This window comes from Pezoporus wallicus, unplaced genomic scaffold (genome assembly GCF_028554395.1).
Source record: "Pezoporus wallicus isolate ANWC-B61680 ecotype Strahan unplaced genomic scaffold, APGP_CSIRO_Pwel_v1 contig_3058, whole genome shotgun sequence".
NCBI classification, from domain to species: Eukaryota; Metazoa; Chordata; class Aves; order Psittaciformes; family Psittacidae; genus Pezoporus; species Pezoporus wallicus.
Genome location: NW_026641153.1, coordinates 3,347,932 through 3,374,362, shown reverse-complemented (window position 1 = coordinate 3,374,362; position 26,431 = coordinate 3,347,932). Strand labels below are relative to the sequence as shown.

General features: G+C 35.4%; 1 protein-coding gene across 1 annotated transcript in view; it reads left to right on the top strand.

Annotated features, from left to right (window-relative positions):
- The window catches only part of SEMA3E (semaphorin 3E), a 137,953-nt gene that overhangs the window by 93,193 nt on the left and 18,329 nt on the right, over positions 1 to 26,431 (top strand). Inside the window, exons 5-11 of the mRNA XM_057422510.1 lie at positions 5,908 to 6,001; positions 13,180 to 13,299; positions 14,987 to 15,129; positions 17,872 to 17,986; positions 18,327 to 18,396; positions 19,676 to 19,820; positions 24,794 to 25,016. Coding sequence (XP_057278493.1) covers positions 5,908 to 6,001; positions 13,180 to 13,299; positions 14,987 to 15,129; positions 17,872 to 17,986; positions 18,327 to 18,396; positions 19,676 to 19,820; positions 24,794 to 25,016 — 910 coding nt within the window. The remainder of the gene's footprint in view (positions 1 to 5,907; positions 6,002 to 13,179; positions 13,300 to 14,986; positions 15,130 to 17,871; positions 17,987 to 18,326; positions 18,397 to 19,675; positions 19,821 to 24,793; positions 25,017 to 26,431) is intronic.

Here is a 26,431-nt window from a genome sequence, read left to right as displayed (position 1 = left end):
TTTTGGCAGTGCATATATTCTTTTGAAATTTGGATTTCTATAAGAAGGTGTAACATCATGAAATGAAAGGTTCTTTCCTTAGAGCATCCTTGTGTTACCAGCTCAGGATCATGTATATAAGCTCCATGATATTGATTAATTTTCTACAGGTTTTAGATTTTTAATTTCTAGAATGAGTTAGCTGGTCTTATATCTATTAGGCACCTACCTGCTAATACATATTTTTCTTAGCACCAACACTTAATTTCCTTAAATACAAAAGACTAAATGATATATATTTTCAGGCCTGACCCAGCATGTTATTTTCTGCTGTTATGCAAAACCAAAATATTTTACTGTGTATTTCTTTTAGCATGTGACTTCTTAATGAGGCAAGTGTACAGACTAAGACAGGTCACGGAGTTGAGAATTTGCTCTGAAGACTTATATTTGAATTATATTTTCTGCTGACTTACAGACATCTTCTGTGATTTTTCAGATTTTTTTTTTTATTTTTTTTATTTTTTTATGGAGAAGCCAAGGTTCATCTTTCCTAAAAGAAGCTTCTACATAGTGTAATCAGTGTGTCTTTCCATGTCAAAAATCAAAATGTAAGGATAAGTAAGTATACAGAAAAGAAAAGAAAGAAAAAAATGTTATGAGAGTATACAGAGCAAGAGAATCTTTGCAAAAACGCTTCAGGTGAATTTATACTATAAAAATGTGGTGCAAAAGAGAATGGAAATCACAATGAGGTATATTCTATCCATTGCACTTCATTTTCTATTGAGGTGGGAAAATTTCTCTGGATTCACTCAGTATTCAATTTCTTATATGAGAAAACACATCCAGTTACACCAGTGAAATGCCTTACAATGATATATTTCATTCATTTCTAAATAAGTTCTTTAGCTCCTCATGTTAGGCTGTATAAGTGCACATGGGTACAAATAGATGTGTAAAATGCAAGACCATAAAGGTGCGATGTTAAGATTGTACCAGACTTTAAAAATATTTGAATAAATGGAAAGTGGATATGGGCAACAAATGTTTTCTTTGTTGAGAAAGAGAACGCCTGCTATGTTAAATATTTTTAAATTTTATTTTCTGCAGAAAAGAAAAGTCAGTCACTGTCTTGGAGATTTCATCAGTTACATTCATTTCTATGGCACTAAAGACTGTTGATAAATCTACAACTGTATACCACTATGTACTGAACTTGGTGAAGGTTTTAAATCACAGTTTTCCCTATGTGTTACTCTACTGTGGGACAAGGGCCTCAGTCTCATTCTCATAAAAACCAAGGGCAAAATTGCAATGGACTTCAATGGAAGAGGTCTGTAAGAGGATGCAATCCTGCAAGTGAAAATTAGCCTTACAGCTTTTATATGGAGGTTGAAGGAAAGCTTCAGAATATGCTGACTTCAGTGCAGTGATGTGAACATCTGCTTGGAAGCCATCTCCCTCCCAAACCCTCTTCATTTGCAGTTGTTGCTTTTGCTCTGGGCTTCAGTCTTACAATTCTGATGACCTCTGCTGAAAGCTCACTTTACCAGGTCAAGCAGTCAGACAATCCATTGAGATGTCCTTTCCCTGTGGAGTCAATGTGTCCCAGTGTGTCCCACCCCTTCCAAACAGTCTTCTTCCTCAAATAGAACATTATGTTCAAATATGGTGACTATTTGATGTTTACACTCCCTTTTTGATGCTTTAGAAATTACTTAAAAAGAAAAAAAGAGTACATCATGACACTAGCACCACATGGCTTTATTGAGTTTTTTAAAAGAATGTTTCTCATAGTTTCACACAAGCAACCATCTCTATTTTATGCTTTCCTATTGGATTAACTTTGCATATGAACCTTCTTGTTCATAGTTCTCTTTTTAAGTCTCAGGTGTATGACGCTTAGTAAATGAAATGCATCAAACAGCTCTTGCATGTAATGTCATTCTTACTGTAAGGTTGAATAAATATGAGATCATTACACTAAGAATGAATTTTGTCCAGTGAGTTCCAGTAACAGTGAGTAGGATAGCCAGTGTTAACAACAACATTCACAGAAATCTGCACAGTGTCTCCCCCAAATACGATTTACTATTGCTTAATATAAGTAACATGAACACCTTAAAAAAAAATCAAACATGCCCCCCCAAATAATAATAATAAAAAAAAAACACGGAACAAAAAAAAATCAAAAAGCAACAACCAACCAAACCAACAAAAATAAGTGTCAACCACAAAAAGGCCAAGATGTCCTGCAAAGCAGACCTTGGTTATAGTGTAGGAGCATATACATACATAGCTAAGTATATAACTAAAAGTTCTAAAATGGTTTAAATTTCCTGTTAAAAAATGCCGGTATTATATGGTTTACTTTTAGGTTACCTGGAAAATAATAAAAATGTAAAGTGAAAAATGCCCTTACAAAAAATTTAAATTTTTTTTTCTCATAAAAATAATATTGTAAGAAAACCTAGACAAAGTCTCTATATTCTTAAGTCCCTGGTTTAGTGAAAAGATACAGCCATTTTATCAACATTAAGAGCAGACTTACATACTTTGCTGAACAGCAGTGAAAGTAAGCATATGTTTTAAATTAATCCCGTGCATAAATGCTGTCTTAAACCAGAGCAAAGCAGCACTTGGCATTAGAGGAAGATATTTTCTGCAACAAAGTTAAATGCAGCCTTTAAATTTTAATGTCTCTGTTTGACCTTTTCTTTCATTATTATTTAGAGCCTTCTTTATTCTTCATTGTCTAAAATTATCCATTCATATCAAGTTAATGGCAAAATTCTTGATGCCTTGGAAATATCTTGTTTCTTTTTAAACAACATTATTATTTTAATAACGGTTGAAAGTGCATTATGATTCCTGAGTTATAGGTATCATAAATCAAACCCATTTCTTTTTCCCAAATTACATGTAGAAATTTGTAATTCCACTTCCAGCCCTCCATATGTATTTTTGCATAATTTTTACCAGTGAAATAAATTGCAATGTTGAATTGCTGTGCTGGATAACCTGTGAGGAAACTGACAGTTTTCTTCTGATCTTTCTGAAGGGATTCCAATGTCACAAAGAGCAAGGAGGGTTAGAATTATGGTATTAGCTTTCAAAGCTGATTATTAATGTGTAACGCTTATTTCATTTAAACTGGCATCCCATGGAAGCTGACACACCTAACATCTGATCTGCCACAGTGATGAGAGGAAACTATTGCAACCATGGAATATTTGGTATCTGTCCTAAAAGGTGAAGGTGGAAAAATCTCTCTTGAAGAGCCATTGCTTATATTTTTAGTGACTTTTCAGACAGTGAAATTCATCTGCAAGCATTTATGAGATACACATCATGCTTTATATCAGAACTGGTGAGTTTATATTATAAACAGTATTTATATACTGGTTTTATATTAAAACTTCCCCAAGTTGCACTGAGATCCAAATTTTTGTCTATGATGTGTTAGCATTAAGCTACAAACTATTCAAAATTCCAGCTGTTAAAATGTAGAAAATGAAAGGGATACTATACACATTGCTTAACATTTTCATTCCATGGTCATGTAGTTTGCTGTTTTAAATGCATTCATGGCATTAATATTTAAAGAGATGGGTTTATCTTTACCTTTAATTTCATTGTGGCTCTTAGGGGAATAGTTAACTACATTAGTAGCTTTTTAATTGTGATACTATACTTTGCTGTACAGTGCCACAAAATATTTCACATCATCTGGAAGACTCCTATGCTGGCCAAGTGTTCCCGGTCTGAGTATCAGAAGCGTTTTACTTGGGGAAGACATGAATATGCAATGTCGGTTATGGCCGTGATGGGATCATGTCTTATCCTGTAACAAAACGAAAAAACAGTTTCTATTCCCTATGTAGGATAAAATATGAGCCATACACTATAAACCATGAAGTATGGATAATATAAATTATTCAAGTATTGTTTCCAAATAATTTTGTTTTCACAGCTGATCACTTTACCTGAGTCTATTTTCTTATGAAAACAGCTTCAATTTTTTTACTTTTTCCTCTCACAGACAAGACTATTTTTATTTTACTTTGAGGATAAATGAACAGAAAGTAGTAAGACTAGAAAAAGCTATTACATTTTAACTCTCCATTTATTTCTTCACTTACTTCTACAACTTTCTCTGTATTATTTTATTTCCTATTTATTGAATATTCATTGACAAACAGTTTGGTTGACATCCCAGAAGAGAAACTTTTTCATGAGTAACTTTATTTTTCATATATGATTGGAGAATAAATAATACTAGTCAGATTGTTTATAGAAACATTTCCTTTACACCATATTTTATGACAATTATGCCCCCCTAGTACTTTTCCACAGTTTCAGGAGTTTTTTCGTTCTTTTCCTTAGTTCACCTCACTCTTTTTTTTTTTTTTTTCCCTGCTGTTGACCCAAAATATTATGGTATTTAGTTCTGAAAAATAGCTGGTATGTGATGTTTGAAAAGTATGGAATGGGGCTGAGATTTCCACGCACAGAGAAATATTTCCTCATTGTTTGACATTTACCCAACAACAGTGGGGGAATAGCTACTTCTGGAATGCAGCTGAAGCTGATATAGCAGGAAATAATATTCCTGTACCACCAGTATCTACCCCAGATGATTATTTTCGGCTGTATCAGCTGTAACATCAGGCATTAATGTGCCAGGGTTAAACCAACACAGGAGCTTTTGGGAAGGTGAGATTCTGTCTCATTTCCCCATGAGCTTCAGGACCATTACTTAAATTTTGTATGGGTTTTGCTTGCTAATTTTGTTTTGGGGTGGCTTTTTCACTTCAGGTAGACATGAAATGCATGTCTTATTTTTCCAGAGGTGCATTTTGAGTTATATCTCTTTTTGATAGCAACTCTCTGACTAATGGGAATCCTAATTTTTGATCAGAAGTTACAGCAAAATGGCATGTATGATTTAGGTGGATTTGGAGTCCTGTCACATATAATTTTATTCTTTGCAAAACATTTACCTTACTATATTCTCAATGTGAACCTGAGATGAGTTTACTGAACAGGTTGCATTTATCCAATATGATGATATAATCTACATTTCAATAGACTTTTGGGTACTAGACTATCAAAATGTTTACTAGCCACACACTTGAAGGCTGGTAGCATATTTTTATGAGATTTCACAGATTTCTCTCTATTTGCCCTTTTATTCTCCCCCCATATCTGTGTTTTGTAGTATGCCTTTTTGTTAATGTATGAATTACAAACATAAATCTTACTTTCACTTGATATTTTATCAGGCAATTAATTGCCTCTTTTGAGAAAGCTGGGGCAATTGTAGAATTATGAAAATTTACATAGTAAATTCTTTCTCAGCTTTTAAAGCCTTATGCAGGCAAATTAAACTAAGTTGCCAGTATTTTTTTATATTTATATTCTGCCAAATCCACTGCAGAAATCACATCTGCTCTGCAAACCATAATTGTGAACTCATTCCTAAACATACTTTTATGAAGAAGATATATAAACATCTCAACATTATCAAGGAAAGATAGCACAGCATTTTAACATATTTAACAGCTACCAGCAAAAATGTTTTGAGTAAAACACATTCCATGGCTAGATATCTATTTAATGTTTAGATAATTTGGAGAAAAGATAGAGGAATCTTCACTCTCTACTCCCACAGAAATTAAATAAATGCAATTTTAGTGAGCATATTACTGATTCTTTTTGGGTTAGTGCACACACAAAGGTGATTTGTAGAAACTCAGAGAATTTTTACTAAGTACATCAGTAAGCAACCATAATTGTGTTTTCTCCCTAATGAAGTCAGTCCATTACAAAGGTATAACAAAGTTAAATCTCATGTCTAAGAACTTTTTTCTTTGCCTGGAGGTTTTATGCTGGTTTCTGTGATTCTTTTTTTTTTTTTTTAAGGATCATCTGTTTCAACTGGAATCGCACAAATTTGAGAGAGGAAGAGGCAGGTGCCCTTTTGACCCCAGTTCTTCCTTCACCTCCATCTTAATTGGTAATGATCTTTATGTCACAAGCTTCACAGTCCTGTCAATATGTCATTCTGTCTTTCTCTTCAGCACACCAAAGTGTTATCAGTCTTCTATTGCAGCCTTCCACATATCAGACTTAATCCTCATGGTGCTGTCCACATTAATATTACATCCCAGGCAGCATTAACTGCAGCAAGGGCATCTCACTGAAGTGAGTAGATGTTATATGACACGTGCCATCCTGAAGAGGTAATTGATTGTTGTGTGATTTTCAAAATAACAATTTCCTATTTTTCTTCAAAGCAAAGCAATATGTCTAGATTAATCTTTTCCACCACTGAGACAAATACACAAAATTATTATTTATCCCCTGAGATGTATTCTGAGTAACAAGCATCTTGTAAACATGTGAATTTAACTGTTGTTGGTTTGGTAGGTTTTTTCATCAAGCATTTATTGTTCATATAAATTACAGCTTTTGAGGTCAAAATAATTTTTTTTCAATGCTGCCTTCTAACAAAACAATCCAAAAGTGGTGATGCTTTGCTAGGAGAGTTTATCTTATACTCCACATTTATAAAAATAGATTTCAAACTCTGCAGTGCCAGAAAGGCATGCTGAGATAGTGCTCCTCTATGCCTTGCTGGTGAGCATATCAGTGTAGGGCTGGGACATTTCAAGTTCTAGTATAGCAAACCATATGTTTTTTCCTTTGTAATTTTTTCCTGAAAACATTTTGTGATATCAAGCAAACACAGTCTTGACAGTATTATAGTACATTGACTAAAAATAGACTGGAAGAGCAGGTAAAGGGTGAAAGCTAGACGCACTTAGGCAACAATTTCTGGTTTTAGAAAACTGAGCATTTGGAAGGTATAGCTGTTAAAAGAAAGAGCTAGAAAACAAGAGGCTAAAGTTCATATAAACATTCAACTTTTCAGGGATAAAAAAATGTTAAAAGGATTTTACGGCCCTTTTATACTTACGTTTGATTTCATATTTTAAAATTGGACAGCTAAATTCTCTAATTAATAATTATAATGATATAGCTCACCCACAGTGGTGAGGAAGTATTGATCATGAGTGACAGATGTATTTTTACATGCTAGGTTATTTGTTCTTTTACATTAACAAATTATTTACAAGAAAGATCTTCGCAAGTAAAGTCAAATCTTTCAAATTGCAGAAAGCAATCAAACCATTGTTCATTTCCATTAAAAAAAGTGCAGCTCAAATTCTTAAAAGTTAGTGGGTTAAGAAGTCATGAAAGAGTCCAATAAAAAAAGATGCATTTTGACTGACATTCCAAAATCCATGAAGCACAGATTGTTATGCTTTTCTTCCACCCTGATTTCTAAAATGTTTCTACAGCTTTTAACAGATTTCAGTTTTAGCCTGGGAACAAAGACTCATCCCATGGAATTTGCTATAGGCCTGAAACCTCATGGGCTAATCTTGAAGTCCTTCTCAACCTTTCCTCATACAGAACTAAGTAAATAAATTAACCTGATCATGTTCCTACTGTGACATCAATGTGAATTTTATTTGCTTAAATGGAAGCCAGATTGTTCCACTGAGCACTTCAAGATTAATGGTTAGTCCTTGTGCTTCCGGCTTATACATTAGTTCGCCTGTATCGTAGGAGGTCCTATGGATCCTCACCATTTTATCTGAAAGAGAAATCCATTAAATAAGACCTTTCCTGATAAATGCTAATCAGAATCTGGGCATCCACTGACAAAGACTTATAAAATCAACCCCAAAAAATTAAAAATATTGTAATGCAGCAAGATTAATGAGAAAATAATATCTTTCTTTTTGTCAAAACACTGATACAACATAAAAAAAGAGAAAAAAATTTACCCCTTCATCAAAACTAATATGACCTGAAAGACCTCCATTGGGAATTCTATGATTTCAAGTGGTCATGGAATTGTATTTTAAAAGCATAACGAAATTCTTCAAGCAGTTTATTATTTTATTAATGCTTTCATATTTTTTATACTACTGGAATTGAACACTTGCAACACTTGGTAAAATATCCTAAAATGTTTGTATTTCCATGTATTTTAAAATCTTCTGCAAACTTCTACTAACTAGAGCTTGCAGAATAAACAGAATTAATACTGCTTCTTAGACTCCAGAAGCTATATCTTTATCTCTGTAGGCATCCGTTTGAAAAGGGTAGAAGACATGGACAAAAATATGGTGAATATTAAGGAATCTTTTAATTAACATTTGAAAATGAGACTGAAACTTCTAATGCCAACTGCCCTCTGAAGGAAGGGGTGGTCATTTATTCACTTGAGCCCTGATTCCAGCTCATGGTGGCCATGACCCTATGACAGGAGATAACAACTACACGAGGCACCCTCAAGGAATGGTTTTCCAGTCTTTCCTATGGTTCTTGGGTATTCCATTCTTCCTCATGCACTCTAATTTTCTTAGAAAGTGAAATCTCTCTAAGGAGCAGGCCCTTAAAAGCTGCACCCCGGAGCTGCCTCCGCTCTCCCATGTAGGTTCAGCCAACGTGTATGTCCTTGACAAAATTTTATGCAAAGCTGTTAGTAAAGGCTTTCATATCTCAGCTTCCTCTTCTTCGTAGCTAAACAATTCTAAACCTGCTTTCACCTCTGCAACTCCAATTAACACAGCAGCCTACACCAGTGTGGCTATTGACCAATGGTAAAGATTAGAACAACAAGGAAATTTGACATACCTCTGATAAAAGTTTAAAAGCTTTTAAAATCTTGATCTTGAAAAGACATTTACCTCATCACTAATTAGAACCAGAGTTAGCAAGATTAATTTAGGAAGAAAGAGAATTCCTTGTTCTGTATCTCTTCATGTATTTCAACACATCAGTTAAATACCCACTTCAAGAGAACAATAGTTCGTGACTTGGCTTTAAAATCAAATATTCATGCTGTCATAAGTTTTATTACAGGTTATCTGACCCAGTGGTAAAGTAGCTTGTGATGAATTCCTCAGTTTATGAACAATTAACTTCTAGCAATTTATTGTCAGCATCAGGAAACAGAATAGATGTTGGATGGCAGGCTGAATAAAATGTATGTGTTTAGATAAGAGGCATATAAAACTTTTGGACTTCTATTTCTAATGAACTTTCCCATCTGTTTTCAATAGCAAAAACTACTTTTGATATCAGATCACGCACACGGATTAATTTAGACCACACTAGTTCTTGAAAACTGAGAAATTATTTTATGTCTAGGTTTTGTTACCTGCAATATATCATGAGCAAGTGGTGAAAAATCTAAACTACAATTGAATATGCTTTTCTAACCAGGGAATCCACTCCAATAATATTTTCTGGGTTTACAGGTTTAAAACAGTTTCATGTATTTGTGTTTTTTATTTTTATTCCAGACAATAAGCTAAAATAAATACATTTTCTCCTTAAATAGGAGACAGAATACTTGACTGACAGGCAGAAAGTACAAATATACAGAGGAAGTTTACCAGCTAAGCAGTAGCTAATTTCTTTTGAATTTGTTTTTTTCCTACCATGAAAGGTGTCTCTTGCAATAAATGTAAACTGGTATTCTGATTTTAGTTGTCAGTCAGTAATAACTGGCTGACAGTCAAAGAAATGTATTAAAGGCGCTGCTTACGTTCTACTCATTGCACTCTGCTCCTTTATTCATAACATGAATTTTACATTTAAACAAATAAGACTACTGATAAACAGTAACTTATGTTTGCATTACCTTCTAGTTTGAAGTAGGTACACAAAACATGCCAATAACAAACAAAGAAAACACACCTCTAAGGTGGAAGGAGCCTATTTTAAAAAAATTCTATGTATATATTAAGTTTCTTAAATTAAATCTTATGCTCCAATCTGATTTTCTTTAAGGGTTGTCATTTAGGGATTCTTGCTTTTAGAAGAAGTTTGTATTCAGTTTTTGTTAATATTTTTTCTCTGAGAATAGGGCAAAAAGTAAAGGTCTCTTTTAAGTGGCCCCATTGAACTTTGAAAGCATTTGTTTTCTTGAAATATATGATGGCTAGAAAGTGCGAATGAATCACTTGAGCCACAACCGGGTTTTGAGGTCTATGGGATTTTTTGTTTGTATAAATAAGGAGAGGAGAAAGTTTTTATTCTTATTTCATCAAGATCAACCAGGTTTTATTGAAACTTAAACTTTAGCAATTAATTTGTCAAACATGTGAAGCTGAGACTAGACTGGAAGAGGGTAGGAGTGAAGTTCTGTGACATTGCTCAGTTGATTTTCACTGGAAGAAACTGGTTTATCAGTGTGATGTGCAGTAGTATAAACCCTGCAACCAAGGCAGGAGTGAGCTGATATGCAGCTGATATGCATAGCTTTGCAATGGAGGAGAGACGAGTAGAAATCTTGCCAGGATTTTTTAAACCTCAACCTCAGGCTGTCTCTAAAACTATAATTATTCAGCACCTGTAAAAACCTGCAGTTTTCAAAATTTGTAACTTGGATATAAGGATGTGCAGAAGTCAGCTAAAGAGGGAAAGAGAAGATCCTTTTAATGTCAAAAGTGTAAAAGATCTCAGAATTATGTTGAATGCTCTTACGCTGAGATCTTTGCCAGGCACACTCACCAGTATATTCTCATTTTTTTTAGGTGACGTGACCTGTCTGCTCACACCTGATACTTGTGTTCAGTTTAGTAACACTTCAGGATGAAAATCAGGTTTCATTTCTGTATCCGTACAATCTCTTTCATGGAACAATATCCATCCAAGACTGGAACTTCAGTTTTTCTACCCCTAGGATCTCACAGATAAAATCAGTCAGAACTCCCCCAGTATACAGTAGAATGCCATAGCAGCAGGTTAGCTACGTGTACTAACATTTTATAACTATGCCAAACAGAGGGAATAGGCTTCATATCCAAAATTCTGAACATCTGGAGTTATATCTGATAATCCTGATCACCAGCAATATGTGAATATGTGCATCCTCTGAATAATTTACCCTGCACTGATGTATTTTCCAAGATTCTCCAGGGTGTTGAAAAGAAATAAGCACTACATTTTGTATCACACATCACCATAAATAAAAACAAAACCAGCCAGTCCTAGATACTTTTCCAATGGAATTCTTAAAGCCTGATTTATGACTAATGTAACTCATTAATCAGGCTTGTGAAGACTGTTTAGAACATTATTCAGACACTGAAAAATCCTGTTGTTTAAGCAAATTTGTGTTGTTTAAGAAATAAAATCCTCTACTACTTTTGAGTAATCTTAACCTGTATTGATGCTATAATTTATATTCCCTTTTAAAATCACTTGCCAATATTTTACACCAAATCATGACCATGTATTTTACGAAGCAATATCCATTCTTTGTATGGTGAAGTGCAAGGCAAAAAGGCTCTCAGTTCCAAATTAACAGAGGTTTCTGAACCAGCCCCAGCTGCCAAAATATAAAGTTTTCAGAATCATTTTTCAGGCTTATGGTACCATTTAATTCATATATATCTCTTAAGAGAAACAGAATTCACACTTTGAGGAGGACCACTGAGAAAACCCTTGGTTTTTGCAATAATCGTGTATAATCAAATTTCCTGCTATAATCCTGCCATCAAATGTAATTTGAATGCATCAGTGGTGTTTATTTCAATTAGCAGGTAGGACCGTGTTACTGAAAACTCTGATCAGGTTAGCCACGAACTAGAGATTATCTTCCTTTTCTTACAGTTTAACTCCTGCCGTGTTATTTTCTGACACAGGGATGCCACCTAGTGACTGTAACTGTCAGCTTCTGAAACTGGGCCTAAAAGCTATAGCCTAAATCCACAAGGACGTGAAATATATTATTCTTAATGCTTGGTCAGTTAAGGGGAAATGCACCCATGCATAACTAAAAGGTAGATTTACTGATGGTATTTCACTAAAGCAAAACATATCCAATATCACAATTTTAGACAGTCAGAGAGAAGGTGAATTTTTGAACACATGTATGATTTATTTGCACTCCACTACATACAGATTTTCTACAGTTATTGGCAATCAGCATATTATTTTGAATATTTTCCTATGCTTGCTTCATTTGTGAATGTTATCTAAATCCTATGAAAATGGGACCCAATTTCTGTACCTATAAATTTTTCAGGAAATATTCATCACTAGCTGTGCAGGATGGATGACATATCAGATCCTGTCCCTACTCTGTTGAATATTTTAATGGTATGAAAACAAGTTATTGTCAGATCAGAGTAAAACAAGCTCTTTTTCTTTAACAACTAAGCTAGCAAGATGTATCCACACTGTAGTTAAGTGGAACAGCTCCAGAAGGATGACTGGAAAACCCCCCTGGCCTCATAAAACATGTGCTTGCTTACAGAAATCATTTCAAAAGTAGTAGGATCTGCTTCTTATCTCTCCAGCTGGGGAGATAACTGCCTCCAGTATTTTCACTATGTGCTTCACTAACTAATCTTTTTTTCAGCCATGTTTTGCACAGAGCCAGATCTGGTAACTGTGCTCAGGAAACTCCCCTCTTTGAGTGGATTCAGGTATAGTTTAGCCTTGAGCTGTATCCATGCAGCGTAGCCCAAATCAGTGGTTCAGTGAAGCCATGAGCATTCTTTTCCCTAGAACTGCATCCTCTGAAACTTGCTGTTGCATTTTCATCCCATATTCTGGCTCATAAACCTAATATGTATCTTCCAGTTTGGGAACCAAGTGATTTGTTGTTTCTCATTAGCAAGACCAGGAGACTTTTGGAAATGCCCAGAAGTAAAGCACTGGTCATAGTCCTTGCACTGTTGAAAATTTAGGTAGGTGTCTCTGGGCCTAGGCACTAACTGAATGACAGTGAGATCTTTGAATTTAGATGCCTAATGTGGTAGAAGTTAACATGGCAGATGTACTTAGATGTTAATTTAAGGGCTTCATGTATTGTGTGTGAATCTACCCTGAAGTCATGAAGTCAATTCCGAAAATGAGGCTGATCCCATAAATGAAAGTTAAAATTCTTGTCCTCATGCCATTCCAACCGTATATGTTGCTGGTGGGAACAACGTCCATATGCTCTTTAGACCATACGTAACTTACAGATTTGCCTTCCTTGAATTTGAACAAATTCTAATGTGCCATGTTTATAATGCAGTTTCTGTCATAGTCATTGAAATTCATACATAGAGCATTACCAAATTGTTTTGTTTTTGTTCTTTAATGTATGATCTGCAGGTGGTGAACTTTTTACTGGTCTCTACAGTGACTACTGGGGAAGAGATGCTGCTCTATTTCGCACCATGAACCGCATGCCCCATCTCCGAACAGAACCTGACAGTGAACGCCTGTTGAAAGGTATGAGAAGGAAGAACCAGAGTTGTTTCAGATTACTAACCAATTTCTGTTTAACCAGAAATTAAAAATATATTGTTCATGCATACATACATCCATTTGGAGATTAAGTTGGTTAAACTATTTTTTCATGAATTTTTTTCATGAACCCCCTTTCAGGATGATTATATTGAAATCTTTACCTTGATTACATTTTGGATTTAACAAATGGAACTTTTAAATCACTCATTTTTTACTTTTAACATTGCTTTTAATTTACACTCTGAATGTTCTATCCTATTTTGTGATACTCCTGATATAAGTAAAATATACTCTATTTAACTAGTGGGAACTTCTCATTAGAACACACCATTCTTTTTTTTCTAGATGAGATCATTTCATCTTTATGTTGCAATTAAACAACTCAATCTTTATCAATAACGTAAAATAAAAATAGGTACAGTTAAATGAAGCAAAGTTAAACCAGGTAGTTTTAGAGAAGAACATCAGAATCTTAATTTGTTTTGCTCCAAACATAATGCAATATTTCATCAAATTTCACAGCAGTTTTCTCCCAGATCAGAAGAGAACACTTCTTCCTACATGAATCTCACCTAAGACTTGACTTAAACACTTTTTTAAAAGACAGTTTAAGTCCAATACCTAGATCCTTCCTGAAATGAGCATTCTAACTGGGTATATAAAAGACCGGGGTAAAAACAATCATGTGGATATCCACAATACACAAATGAAGTTTGTCTTCTCTTCCATCTGGAAGTTTTCTTTATTTTAAAGAGAGAATTTTCTAAATTATTGTCTCAGACTTTGCTTTTCATTTTGTCTATATCTGAAATTTTAATTTGCAGAAAGGGAATATTTTTAAATGTATGTTTAAAAAAATCAGAAAATTAGCAAACACTGTATCAGTGTCTTAAAATGAAACTACTGTTTTCACACAGAACAGAAAGTTCGAAAATACTTACATCACCCACTGCTTCTTAAGATATCATACTATGTGTGACTGACATACTCATTTAAAGAACTTGTAAAATCTTAGCTACAACTCAGTGTGATGAAATCATTCACAGGTCTGCTTGGTGTGGAGTTAAAAGGTATACAGGTATGGACTGAAGTCTGAATTTAAGTTTCAACTTCGCAGCAAAATGTTGAACCGGGAAAAATTTGGAAGGCCTTTATTTCATGACAAAGATACACAATGCACCTTCTATCTTTGAAAATATATGTTCATATATAATCTTTTGGCTGAACTGCCAGAGCTTTTTCTTTATCTAAAAGGGTTTTCGTCTGAAGTTGAAATTCCTGCACTGGGTTTATATGGGATCAGAGATTGTTACGTGAATACCAGTGCTAGGTTTTAACCTAAGCCAAATTAAAATATATAAACCCTGGAGAACTGGACTGGAAGAAGGTCTTTTTCTTGTATGCATACAAAGGAATATTGATTTGCTTATTGGAGCAATGAGGAGTTTTACATTAATGTATTCCACATGGTCTGTAGATACTCACCCAGAAAACAATAGATATTTTTCCTATTTGTATCACGCTATACCATCAGGTATCTCTCTGACTGATTGATCCCTGAATTTTTAATTTTATTTTTTCTTTGCTGCCAGCTGATTTTAAGAATTGAAATCTGTAAGAGAATATTTTAATAAACTTGGTTTTCATTTATTTTTGTTTTCTTTTAAAGAACCAAAATTTGTTGGCTCATACATGATTCCTGACAACGAAGACCATGATGACAACAAAGTCTATTTCTTCTTTACTGAAAAAGCATTAGAGGCTGAGACAAGCTCTCATGCCATATATACCAGAGTGGGACGTGTATGTGCGGTAAGGTCCTTCTTCTGATTCCCCAGCTAAATCAAAACCAAGCAAGCTTCTCTCTTTGGGCCTTCTTCCCCAAGCAAATATGTCATCTATTATGGGTGTGAGAGTAAGCTATAGGTCTGAATGAGAATACTACCTCTAAACAGCCTCAAGCATTAGAAAATTCAGAAGCGATCTGAAATCTGGGCTTGAAACTGAATTTTGCTTAAAGAGGAGGGCAAAGTTCAGAAAATTTGTCATTCAGTTCCATATCTCTCTGTGCTGATATGTGGTAGCAGTTGCTCGCAGAACTCTCTTACCATCCATATTCTCAATTCAAATCAAGGGTCCATTGCCCTTAGTATTGGTCTAGGTCCAGGGCCTCTTGCAGCTCCCACAGCTGACATAACACTGCCATCCCCTCACACTCCTGGTGACAGGACCAGGCCAGCCACTAGTCCCCTCTGACATTCCCTCTTGCCTTCCTATTCTTTTAGCAAGAGGCAGACTTAACTGACATCCATTTGTGCAGGGTCAATGGCTGTCCCAACAGAAAGCTGAATAGGACAAGAGACAACGAGCACAGCCTGAAACATGAAATTCTGTATGAATGTAAGAAAACATGTTTTTAATGTGAGTGTGGTTGAACACTGTCACAGGTTGCCCAAAATCTCCATCCTTGGAGATACTTAAACCTTACTGGACATGGCCCTGAGCAATTTGCTACACAACTTGCTCAAAGCAACTTGGTTTGAGCAGGTCAATTGGACTAGATGGTCTTCAAAAGTCCCTGCCAAACTCAACTATTCTGTGATTCTGTAAATTAAAACAAAAAAAACCTCTTTCTGATGTATAAATGATAGAAAGAGTGCAACATCAATCATCTATAGAGTGTTTTATAAAGTAGCTAATCAATTTTTAATTTCATGTCTCATTTATCCTCTTCTCAACATCAATTAGGGAAAATTGTGCAGATAGGAAACTAGAATAAATGATTGACCTGTCCAGCAAATTAGATTTCCCAGAAGAAGCAGAAAACTCATGAGGAAAGACTTTGATTCCTTCCACTGCCCTACACAATCGTCGGTTTCCCACTCAGACCACACTCCTAGTGTGTTGATCCCATCTCTTTTTGGCTCCCTAGGCCCGCACACAGGAAGAACTCAGTTGCTGGAGAGGAGTACTTTTAACATATGATCCCTCAGATCAAGCTGCTCATAATCGGTCCTCTCTGAACAACTAATGAAGTTTGGGTGCATTCCTTTCTTTTTTTTACTGAACAGTAGTAAGGCTGATGAGAGGAGCTCTCCCATTCCCACTGGGACTACTTCTGCTTGATTAAAAGAAGGAATGAGTTTATTTCTTAGCATCTGATTTTGTTTCTAAAAAAAATTGCATTCCTCCTCCTAACTGTAGAGGATTCATTACTTAAACTACTGGGTAAAGTGTAAGATTCAAGTTAAAAATCTTCTGTCACCTCAATGTATGGTATATGTCACATATGCTCACAAGCATATTACCCATTAAAATCTCTTAAGGAGTGCTCATATGTAACTTAAAACATCTGACATATACAAAGTACCAAATTTCAGCCTAAGACATTAATGTCCACAAAGCCAGTTGGCTTTCTGAATTCAAGCCTGCATTAAGATCTGAAGAATTCTTTGGTCTATGTTCCGGTAGATGTCGGAATAGATTAATAATTCACTCTAGTCTGAAATATATCCACCTGAACGTTTTATCTCTAGCCATGGGTTAAACCAAAATCCTACAGACCTTTCTACGCCACTTGTCCAAAACTCCAAATACTTTATGCTCTGGACATTAACTTCACAGCTGTATGCTATAATTCAGATTTGATTTAATGAATACAAAAAGAAAATAGCTAGTTGGTGATTCAAGAACTGGCTTTTTTTCCCCAGTTTTTACATTTTTATCTAAGCTGTAAGAGGTTTTGTAACACAGAGACAACTACACCATATATTTCTACTTTTCTCAGGAAAACAAAGCTCTGTTTCTGTGAGAGCTCAGTATGAAGCTGAGGAAATCAATTAAATTCAGCAGTTTAAAATTAAGTTGTCAGGGGGGTTTTGCAAGTCTAATACAAAATCTTCAACAGTCAGTTACACAGCCTACCTGAATACAAGGCCATAGCTTTGAGGATGCTACCCAGAACTTACAGAACCTGATTACTGATTGGTACTAAATGCCCTATTCTCTTAACAGTCCGACAGACACAATAACAAGAAAAAGATGAGACAGCCATAACAAAGTAGGAATCATTTAAAGTTATTGAGAAATTCTTAGAACACTATGAGGCAATTGCCCCAGTCTTGCCCCAGCTGTACCAGCTCTATACATAGATTCAAGGCTTCAGTTTCCAAACATGTTTATGTAATTCTGCACTGAGCTCCTAACACAATGTTAAACTTTGCCAAAGTACTTGGTAAATCCAGCTAACAAAAAAAAAAAAAAGAGAGAAATAAAAAAGCTTTACAACAGCTGCATAGTTAAAACTACATACGGATGTGGTACAGAATTAAAAAATTCTTATAAACCCACAGCTCTTAATGAGACCTGGAGTTGATCAGTGAAATCCTGCTTGGAAACTGACTCCAGAGAAAGTATACTAGTAATAGACATGTGGTTTGAAAACACATGCTTTTGACATTAAAAGATACAATGAGCGGCTAATTCAGCAGAGATGTTTGTGCTTCTAGACTTACTCATTCAAATTACCAGCAGTATTTGTTTCTCTTTACACAGAATGATATGGGAGGCCAGCGAATGCTTGTGAATAAATGGAGCACCTTCCTCAAAACAAGGCTAGTTTGCTCTGTGCCTGGGAGAAATGGAATTGATACGCATTTTGATGAATTGGGTAAATATCCTAGACTGCAATAAACTTAAAACCATCATACAAAACACACACTTTCATAATAACACATATGACTGTCGAATATTGTATTTGTATTCATTAACAAGGAATGGTTAAGGTTTTGTTTCCAGTTTATATGAACTTCTATATATATGGAATTGACCATCATCAATTGTGCCTTTACGTATGGCATTGTTTATAAAGTTTGGTTTTTAAATCTGCATAAAATTAAGTAACATATGCAAGTAAAATAGGATTACACTTTTAACAAACAATGAAATTTCTCTTTTGGGGGCTGAGAAAAGTAATCTGCTATCATTTACTTTGAGTTTAAATTTTTCAGAGGATGTTTTTCTGCTGCAAACTCGAGATAACAAAAATCCAGTGATATTTGGCCTCTTCAACACTACAAGGTAAATAACTGGAAGAAATAATAGCAACCACAGATTAATATTTGAAGAGGGAGAAGCTGCATGATAAATATCCCTTAGGAAATATATAGTAAACAGTTTAATCCCTGTTATATTCATAGCAGTCTTCCTTGTTAATGTAAAAACTACTCTGTGATACTCAGGAGCTTGAAGTCTTATTCAGTGATCCATTCTATGTGGATCACAAATTAATTAAATGTTTCTCTGCTTGAAAATTTCCTGGTGTCAAAGTATATACACTCCTACGTGCTTATAACAGCAGCTTATCAAAGGTACTTGTCATTGAGAGCTTCACTGTAATTCAAGTTTAAGTAGATAAAGCTTAAATTCCTACTAACTTCCAAGTGAAGCTTAAAGCACCATCTGGGATGCTGCTGGTGGCCTCTTCCACTGCAGCCCAGTTCAAGTGCAAGCACGCAGTACCAGTTTTTTGGAGATCCAACTGTTTTTTTTAGGATGTAAATGGTAGAGCAACTGTGCTTTTGCCACTATCTCACTCTCCTGATTTATTTTTTCTGGAATAAAGTGAAGCCAATCTGGTTCTTTAAAGATGTAGGCACTTAGAATGTCCTACGCCAGCAGAGCAGGGCAGGCACCTAATTAAAATGTTCTGGATCACCTGGAGTCTTCAGAGGTGATTTCATTATAGAGAGCACTGACTCTTCTTGAAAAAAAAGCCACCAAAAAAAAAACAACAAAACCCCTGAATTGCTTCTGTGCAATAAAGTGAATAAAATTTATAAGTAAATTTTATGTGGATTGATCTACATAGAGTGATCTTGATGACTTAATAACATCAACCAACATTCCCATTCAGTATAAAAAGACTCCTGTTCATTTCAGTCAGCAGTGGTTGATTTCCGTATTTCCAAAATAACAAGAAGAAAAATCTTAGAGAAAATAAATGATTAACTGTTTAAGTCACTAATCAAAGATGTATAAGACCTGGATTCAGTTCTCTGCACTTTGTGATTATAAAGACATGATTTAGAGCCTTTGTTCACCATTTTTACTTTTTTGGGGTTAGAAAACAGAGCATCCTTAAAGAAATGTTATAGATATAAATATGAATACATTAAAGACTTTGTAAAGAATAATGAACACAGCAGTTATAAGAAAAGCATATAAGAAAAATAAGTAGCGTTTTTCTCCCTGAATACTGTTGAAATGGGACTTATTTTTAACTACACAATAATACCAGTATTATATGTACAGAATGTGACATACCACTTTAATAATGTCTTTGAATTTTACTTCATAGCAATATATTTAGAGGATATGCTATATGTGTTTACCACATGGCAAGTGTCCGAGCAGCTTTCAATGGACCATATGCTCATAAAGAAGGACCTGAATACCACTGGGCTCTATATGAAAGAAAAGTACCTTATCCTAGACCTGGTTCTGTAAGTACAATCTATTTTCCATTGCTTTGCTGTGTAAATGAACATGGGAAGAAAAAGCAAACTGCTGCTAATGTAGAAATCTTCCTGACTTCACAGTCCAGGATATGTTTATTTGAATATTTACATACTCTGCATTTCTGGAAAAGTGTGGAATGGTTCAGCAAAAAGTTTAATCAAGTACTAGATGCACACCTTTCCCAAAGGAAAATTGTGGACTTGATTATATAGGGGTTTTCAAAATCCTGCTGGAACTTGAATTTAACAACCTTGTGTCTAGGTCCAAAGATCCCAAAGCTAGGACCCTAGGCAATAGGGGCAGAGAGAGGCATCTCTAGAAGATGGGTCTGAAGCTGCATTCAGAAACACAGTGCATTACCTGGGAAGGAGCCTCACTTTGTATTGAGCTTAAAATAAGTGTTCTGAATTTGGCTGATGACATATTTTTTGCATCTGACCCTTGATAACTTTAATCTAACTGCCAAACAAATAAATGAAAAGTAAAAGTTATTAAAGGGCATTGAGTGAGCCATGGAGGTTTTTTCCTAATGGAAATTTCTGGAGAACAATAAATAAAATAAAGAGAAAATAAAGCCAGGATGAATTGGAAACATGTACCTATATTTACATTGAAAAAAAAAAAAGCATATTTAAGATACATGCAATATTTTCCAATGTAAATAAGATCATTACTGGAAAAAACAAGCTTACTCAAACCAATTCACTGATTTTCTATTGCTGCTGAAACTAGGGCATTTAACAAGTGTTAAGGGAAGTAAAAGCAATTAAAAAGATGCTCCACTATTTCAAGATCAGGTGGTTCTGGTTCCTCTTTTAAATCTCTTTTTCAAAAAGGATTGAATTTCAATATTGCCATAATTTAGATTGATGTACAGGTTAGAAAGGAGACACAGATTTTGTTTAAAAATAACTAATCAGAATAAATACGTTTCTAGTCAAGGAATAAATCCTCCACCAACCGAGGTCCTTCTCTCATATAGGTTCTTTCTAGAAGCAATGGAACAGCTTCCTCACAATGCATTGTTTTGCTTTCAGACATCACAGAATGATATTACCCTCAAATAGGGTTCCTGAACTTTTTAACATTCTTGTAGTGTACCATTTACAAAGTATATAGAAACATTAAAACAATGTTGCAAAGAACCAAACTCAGCAAAATCGCTCATGCTTTTAATTAATTTTCACACAAGTTTCTTTACAAGCTTCCTTTTCTTGCAATGGACTTTCAGTGAAGGAAAGAAACAAGATGTATTTTGAAATTTGAATTAATCTGGCAACTGCTGTAGCATACTCTGCAACCATACAAGTGCTGTAGTGAGTTGCTCCTGAGAGGTGTTAGATTTTTCATTTGGTAAATAGAAATTTTGGAGGAAATATCAAACTCATTACTTAGAGACAGGTAATTATTTTCTACAAGGAATTCCTAATTTCTAGTGGATTTCTCAAAGGCATTACAAGTAATCATCCCAAACCCTTTCCCATTTCACTCTTGTTTTAGATGTTTCTGAAGTTTCCATTTCTGTAGCATATAAGCCCATGAGTCTCAGCCCAAGTCTGCGGGGTGAGGAGAGCAGCCCCGTGTTCTGCACCGCTTGAGAGAGTTCCCTTTGCATTGCAGGGCCCCATCAGCATCTCACAGAAAAGGCACAACAGGGGCCTTCCTCACCTTTCCTTTCCTGCTGTGAGTCAGGAGAAGCCCCGCAGCAGAGAATGTCAGGCTATCCTAGAGAAGCATCACATCCAAGATTTCTTTTTCATCCCGTGACTTTTGGGAATGCAACTAATGCATCCAGGGTAGTTGTCATCTCTTGCAAAGCTGCTTTTATTTACAATTGCGGAAGGTCTACCCATTATCATGCCAGCATAGTGCAGATTTTTCATTGTAAGATGCAAAGATATTTCTAATAGCTGTTTGCCTGTTTTCACACTTCATCTCTTTATCTTCTCGAAGGCCAGGGGCTTGCTCTCTTGAGTTTAACAATGGAATAAACAGTTGCATTAACAGAGCATTACTTTCAGTGCTGTTTTTCCTTTGCTAACAGAATCAATATTCTTTTTTGTACTAAAATCAGTCATTTGCAGAAACAAGCATTGCATACAATTCATTTATCACTGAATCACAGGAATGAGAGGTGAAAAGGCCTATTAGCTTATCTAGTCCATGCTGGTACAGCCTTTCTCCCTGTAGTATGATTTTAAATGTATGTCCTCTCTCATTTTAAAATAATGATTTTCTTTGGAGCTAGAGAAATAAGTCAAAATGCAGAAGTGAATGCTCAAAAAAAGAGATTATCTGGGATATATTATGAATATAATTTTGCTATCTTGGCCAATAAGCCACCACTGTAGTAGTGCTGACGTCAATAACAAATGGCTTTGTTTGTTTATTTGATGTAGATCAAAGTCATTGGTATTGAGTCAGGATAAAAATCAGATAAGTAAATTATCACATTTTGAACAAAATGGTTCAATTCAAAGGAATTGTTGGTTTCCTAGTTCACATTTTGTCTAGCAAACCTACAGTTTTTACAGTTATACTAACTAATGGGGCAGAATTATGCATGGATTGGAGAGTGACTAGATTTTACATATATTATATCGTCCAAGTTCTTTAAGGAGTAGTAATTATTTTTTTTTTTTCCAGGCACTAGAACACCTCACATATGTTATTTGGACTAACATTAAACACAGGCATGAATTCAGTATTAACAACTACAGCCCTTACATTGACATCTCCTAGCACTGAAGATTAAATGATGGGGTTTTGGCAAGAAGGAGAGAACATGAGCCAGTGTTTCAGCAAAGTTGACAATGATTTACAGAAAGGCTACCCTAGGTTTCACTCGCTTTCAATGCTTTTCTCCCTTAGCTCCCTTAGAAAGGCCGCATTTGGGTCAGACTGGATTGCAGCCACCCCTACAGGCAAGACACAGGGGCTGAAGCAGATAGCAAAGCACAAGTAATTTTCTCAGTATCATGGAACAAGTTAGACGAAGAATCAGGTCTTTTGTGGGTGCTAATCAATATAACCGTATTCGTCTCTGTCTGCTGCAGAGTACATTAGAGGCTGAAGTAGCTGGATCTGCCAGATACATACAAAGTATTAATTAAATCATTTTTGGCTGCTCATTTGGGGCATAGTTTTGAGGTCTTTTCAATGTTTTTCCAGTAGCATGAAGAGAAGGCACGTTTTGGGCTGTAGCCCACAATATTAGGTTTCACACCTAACGTTCAGCTTATTAGCAAACTCAGTCCCACTACCTTTTCCATTACAGGAGTGACAGTTTCAAAGTGCTGAAAATTACCTACTCTTAGGCATCTCTGAGAGTCAGCACTCTTTAATCTTAGCTAGTGAATGGGTAAAGATGGAGTCTATAAGGAATGTAGGTAGAACTTAGATGAATAAACAGAAAACCACTGTTAAGAGTCACACAGGTTCTGACAGACAGCAATCTGCTGCTTTCTGAAGTCTGCTTGAAGCACTGCTTCTGCCACAATCTCTGCTCCTGTTTTGCTGGTTCTTTTAGTGCATTTAGACTGTGATGCTTCTGGGAATGACATCAGTTACCTCAAAAATGGTGTTGGCAGCCTTCAGAGATGGAAGCACCTACAGTTTCCTTTCTAGACTACTTCAATTTATTTAGTTAAAAAGGAAAACCCTGTGAAAGATTATTTTTATTAAATCTCTCCAGGGCTAGAACTTTACAAAGGGAACCTGGCAATACCTATTCACTTGTTATGCTGTGCAGTGCACGGCAAGCAGAGTCTTAGCCTGTCTTCATGCTCCAGCTCTGTCTCCTTATGGCAAACAGCCAGTGAAATTCCATCACTAGGTTGATTAAACAATTACTTTAAAGTCAACATTGAACAAATACTTTCCTGTAGCTAAGCCCAAAAAGTGGAAACAAACATTACCCCACTTGACAAGTGCGGCAGTTCGTTATTGTCAATTACAGCTGACCACAAGTTTAAAATTACTGTTTCCAGTAAACATAAAGACTATTTTATTTCATTTTATTGATTGAAAAATCCAATTTAAATAGGGAAAGGCTGCTACTGTGGCTTTCCTTGAAATGTTTTTTAAAACCACACTGTCTTATGAATATTTGGAGAAAGTAAATGGTTATTGAGATACTTCCAAGTTGATCATAAACAGTTTCAATTAGACATCATGAAGCAAATTGGAAATGTAGAATCTATATTCTGTTATGGAACACTATATCCTTCACAAAGCATTCTAAAATTAACTTCTCTGTTTAATGCATTAAATTATCCCTAATTGCACATTTGACTGAAGGAGTAAGCCTCTTTTAATCAATCATTGATGTAAAGTCTATTTGCTTTGCAAAACAGTAGATTGATCAATACAAACATTGGTATTTCAAGCTAAACTGTGATATATAATACTGTCCTCATGAGTTAGGAATTAGAATCAAATGTAATACTGTTAGAATACCTGAAATCAAGGATTACTCTTGCCGTTGGCATAATTTTTAAGTGTGCCTCACTTCTTATGGCAATACATTTTGCAATCAAAAGTAATAAGAGTAGAGATTGACGTCAAGCGTGGGTGTTCTGCTGATTTTGCATGGTTGTGTCTCTACCTTTCTCCTAACTGCCAGTGGCCATTTTGATTATATCTTCAATATGTGAATGTGGGGAAGGCACTGTTTTTTGTCAAAACCCAAAAGTGTCACTAGTTACTCTGCTCTTAGAATGCCAGAGAGGAAGGAGCTACTTCTTCCTAAAACCTGTAATGCAAGGCTCAGTTCAACTTTCCCTTTCTTGGCTTCTCACAATTAATAATGTACACATGTAAAAAGCATAGAGTTCACTGTCCCAGTGCCTTTGTGCCAGGTTTTCTGTAGACTTGTCATCACCCCTAAAAATACGACCTGTCTCTGGCAATTTATTTAGCAAAACTTCAGGATAATCTATGTTATATGTTTCTGCAGTGTGCCAGCAAGGTGAATGGAGGTCTGTATACTACCACCAAAGACTACCCTGATGAAGCTATCCATTTTGCCAGGAGTCACCCATTGATGTATCAGCCCATCAAGCCAGTTCATAAGAGACCAATATTAGTTAAAACAGATGGAAAGTACAACCTTAAACAAATAGCAGTGGACAGAGTGGAAGCTGAAGATGGGCAATATGATGTCTTGTTCATTGGTACAGGTAAATTAAAGAAAAGAGGAGGATGATTTAAGGGGGGGGGGGGGGGGGGGTGTTACCTGCAGGATGAATGGAATTAATTTCTGCATAGTCTAAAAAAAAAAAAAAATCAATACAACATTCTGTTTTAAAAGTCATTCTTAACATGACTGCACCAGTCTTTGACTTACAGAGATTAGTCATTCTAGACATGTGCTTAACTGTCCTGATAACATTATACAGAAAACTAGTGGTAGGGAAACATTTAAAGACTAAGAAAAGAAATTCAGTACATAATCATGTACATCAACATATTTCTGAGCTGAAACTGGAGACCTGAGAGAAACAAAGTGGATTAATATGATTTTCAAAAACATCAGATCAAGTTACTTGCTTTATTCCACAGTTTATTTTCCCCAGTTCTAGAGACCACAAGTCTAGCTGATACTGTTAAAAAGAAACTGCCAGCTTCCAGATTTGGGTTAAACACAGCTCAAGGAAGGAAGGAGGAAATACCCAAGTTTCTTAAAAAAATATGTTAGAAGTTTTCTGCCAAGTTTTTTTGTTCTTTTGTGCCATTTCCATATATTACAGACATACACTTTCATAAGATAGAGAGAGCTTGTTTAAAGAGGATTTGTAAATATCAACAAAAAAATAATATGATTAAGATAAAATATATTATAGTATTGTAGACCTGCACTAACTCTAAGCAAGCAGAGGGAAAAACATATTCTTATGGAATTTGAAAAATAAGAAAACTGAAGAAAATAGGAGAAAAGCCTGGAACTAAACAAGACTTTAGTCACATCTAATCCATCTGGAAAAATCCAAGGATTCATCCATTCACATTTTAACAATTTAACAACAGGAGTGGTATCACAAATCATTTTGACCATTTTGTCTAGGAAAGCAGTTACAGTGAGTTATTTTTTACAAATGAAATTCCTCTGATAAGCACATTTCAGCGTTGAGAACACTCAAAAGAAGCATGTTTGTACACCAGCAAAGGCTTATTTATACTAGTGCTGATTTCTATGGTTTTAAACAGCCTCAGTATGGTTTTGGTATTGGACTTAGTATGGTCTATAAAACATTGTGCCATGTGCCACTTATTTCTGTACAGCAGGTTTTAAAATGGTGCCTAGATTTTCTCATATTTTCCATTTAAATTTATGATTGAGATATTGTATCAAGTACCCTCGTACACAAATCCGCTGTTCAGCAAAGCTGAATCCAAAGGGACTTAAGTGTGTGTGTTAGAGCTGTGCTGAGTGGCACCCAACAGCTGTTTAGTCTTCTTGAGATGTCTAATCTCAGGTGACAGGAAATTCCAGCATAGGAATTTGGGCTTTAGAAACTCTGAAACAAACCCTTCAATCTCTGCTCTGGCAAAGCCCCCATCAAAAAATGCACTGCTTCTTTTGTCAATATAATGC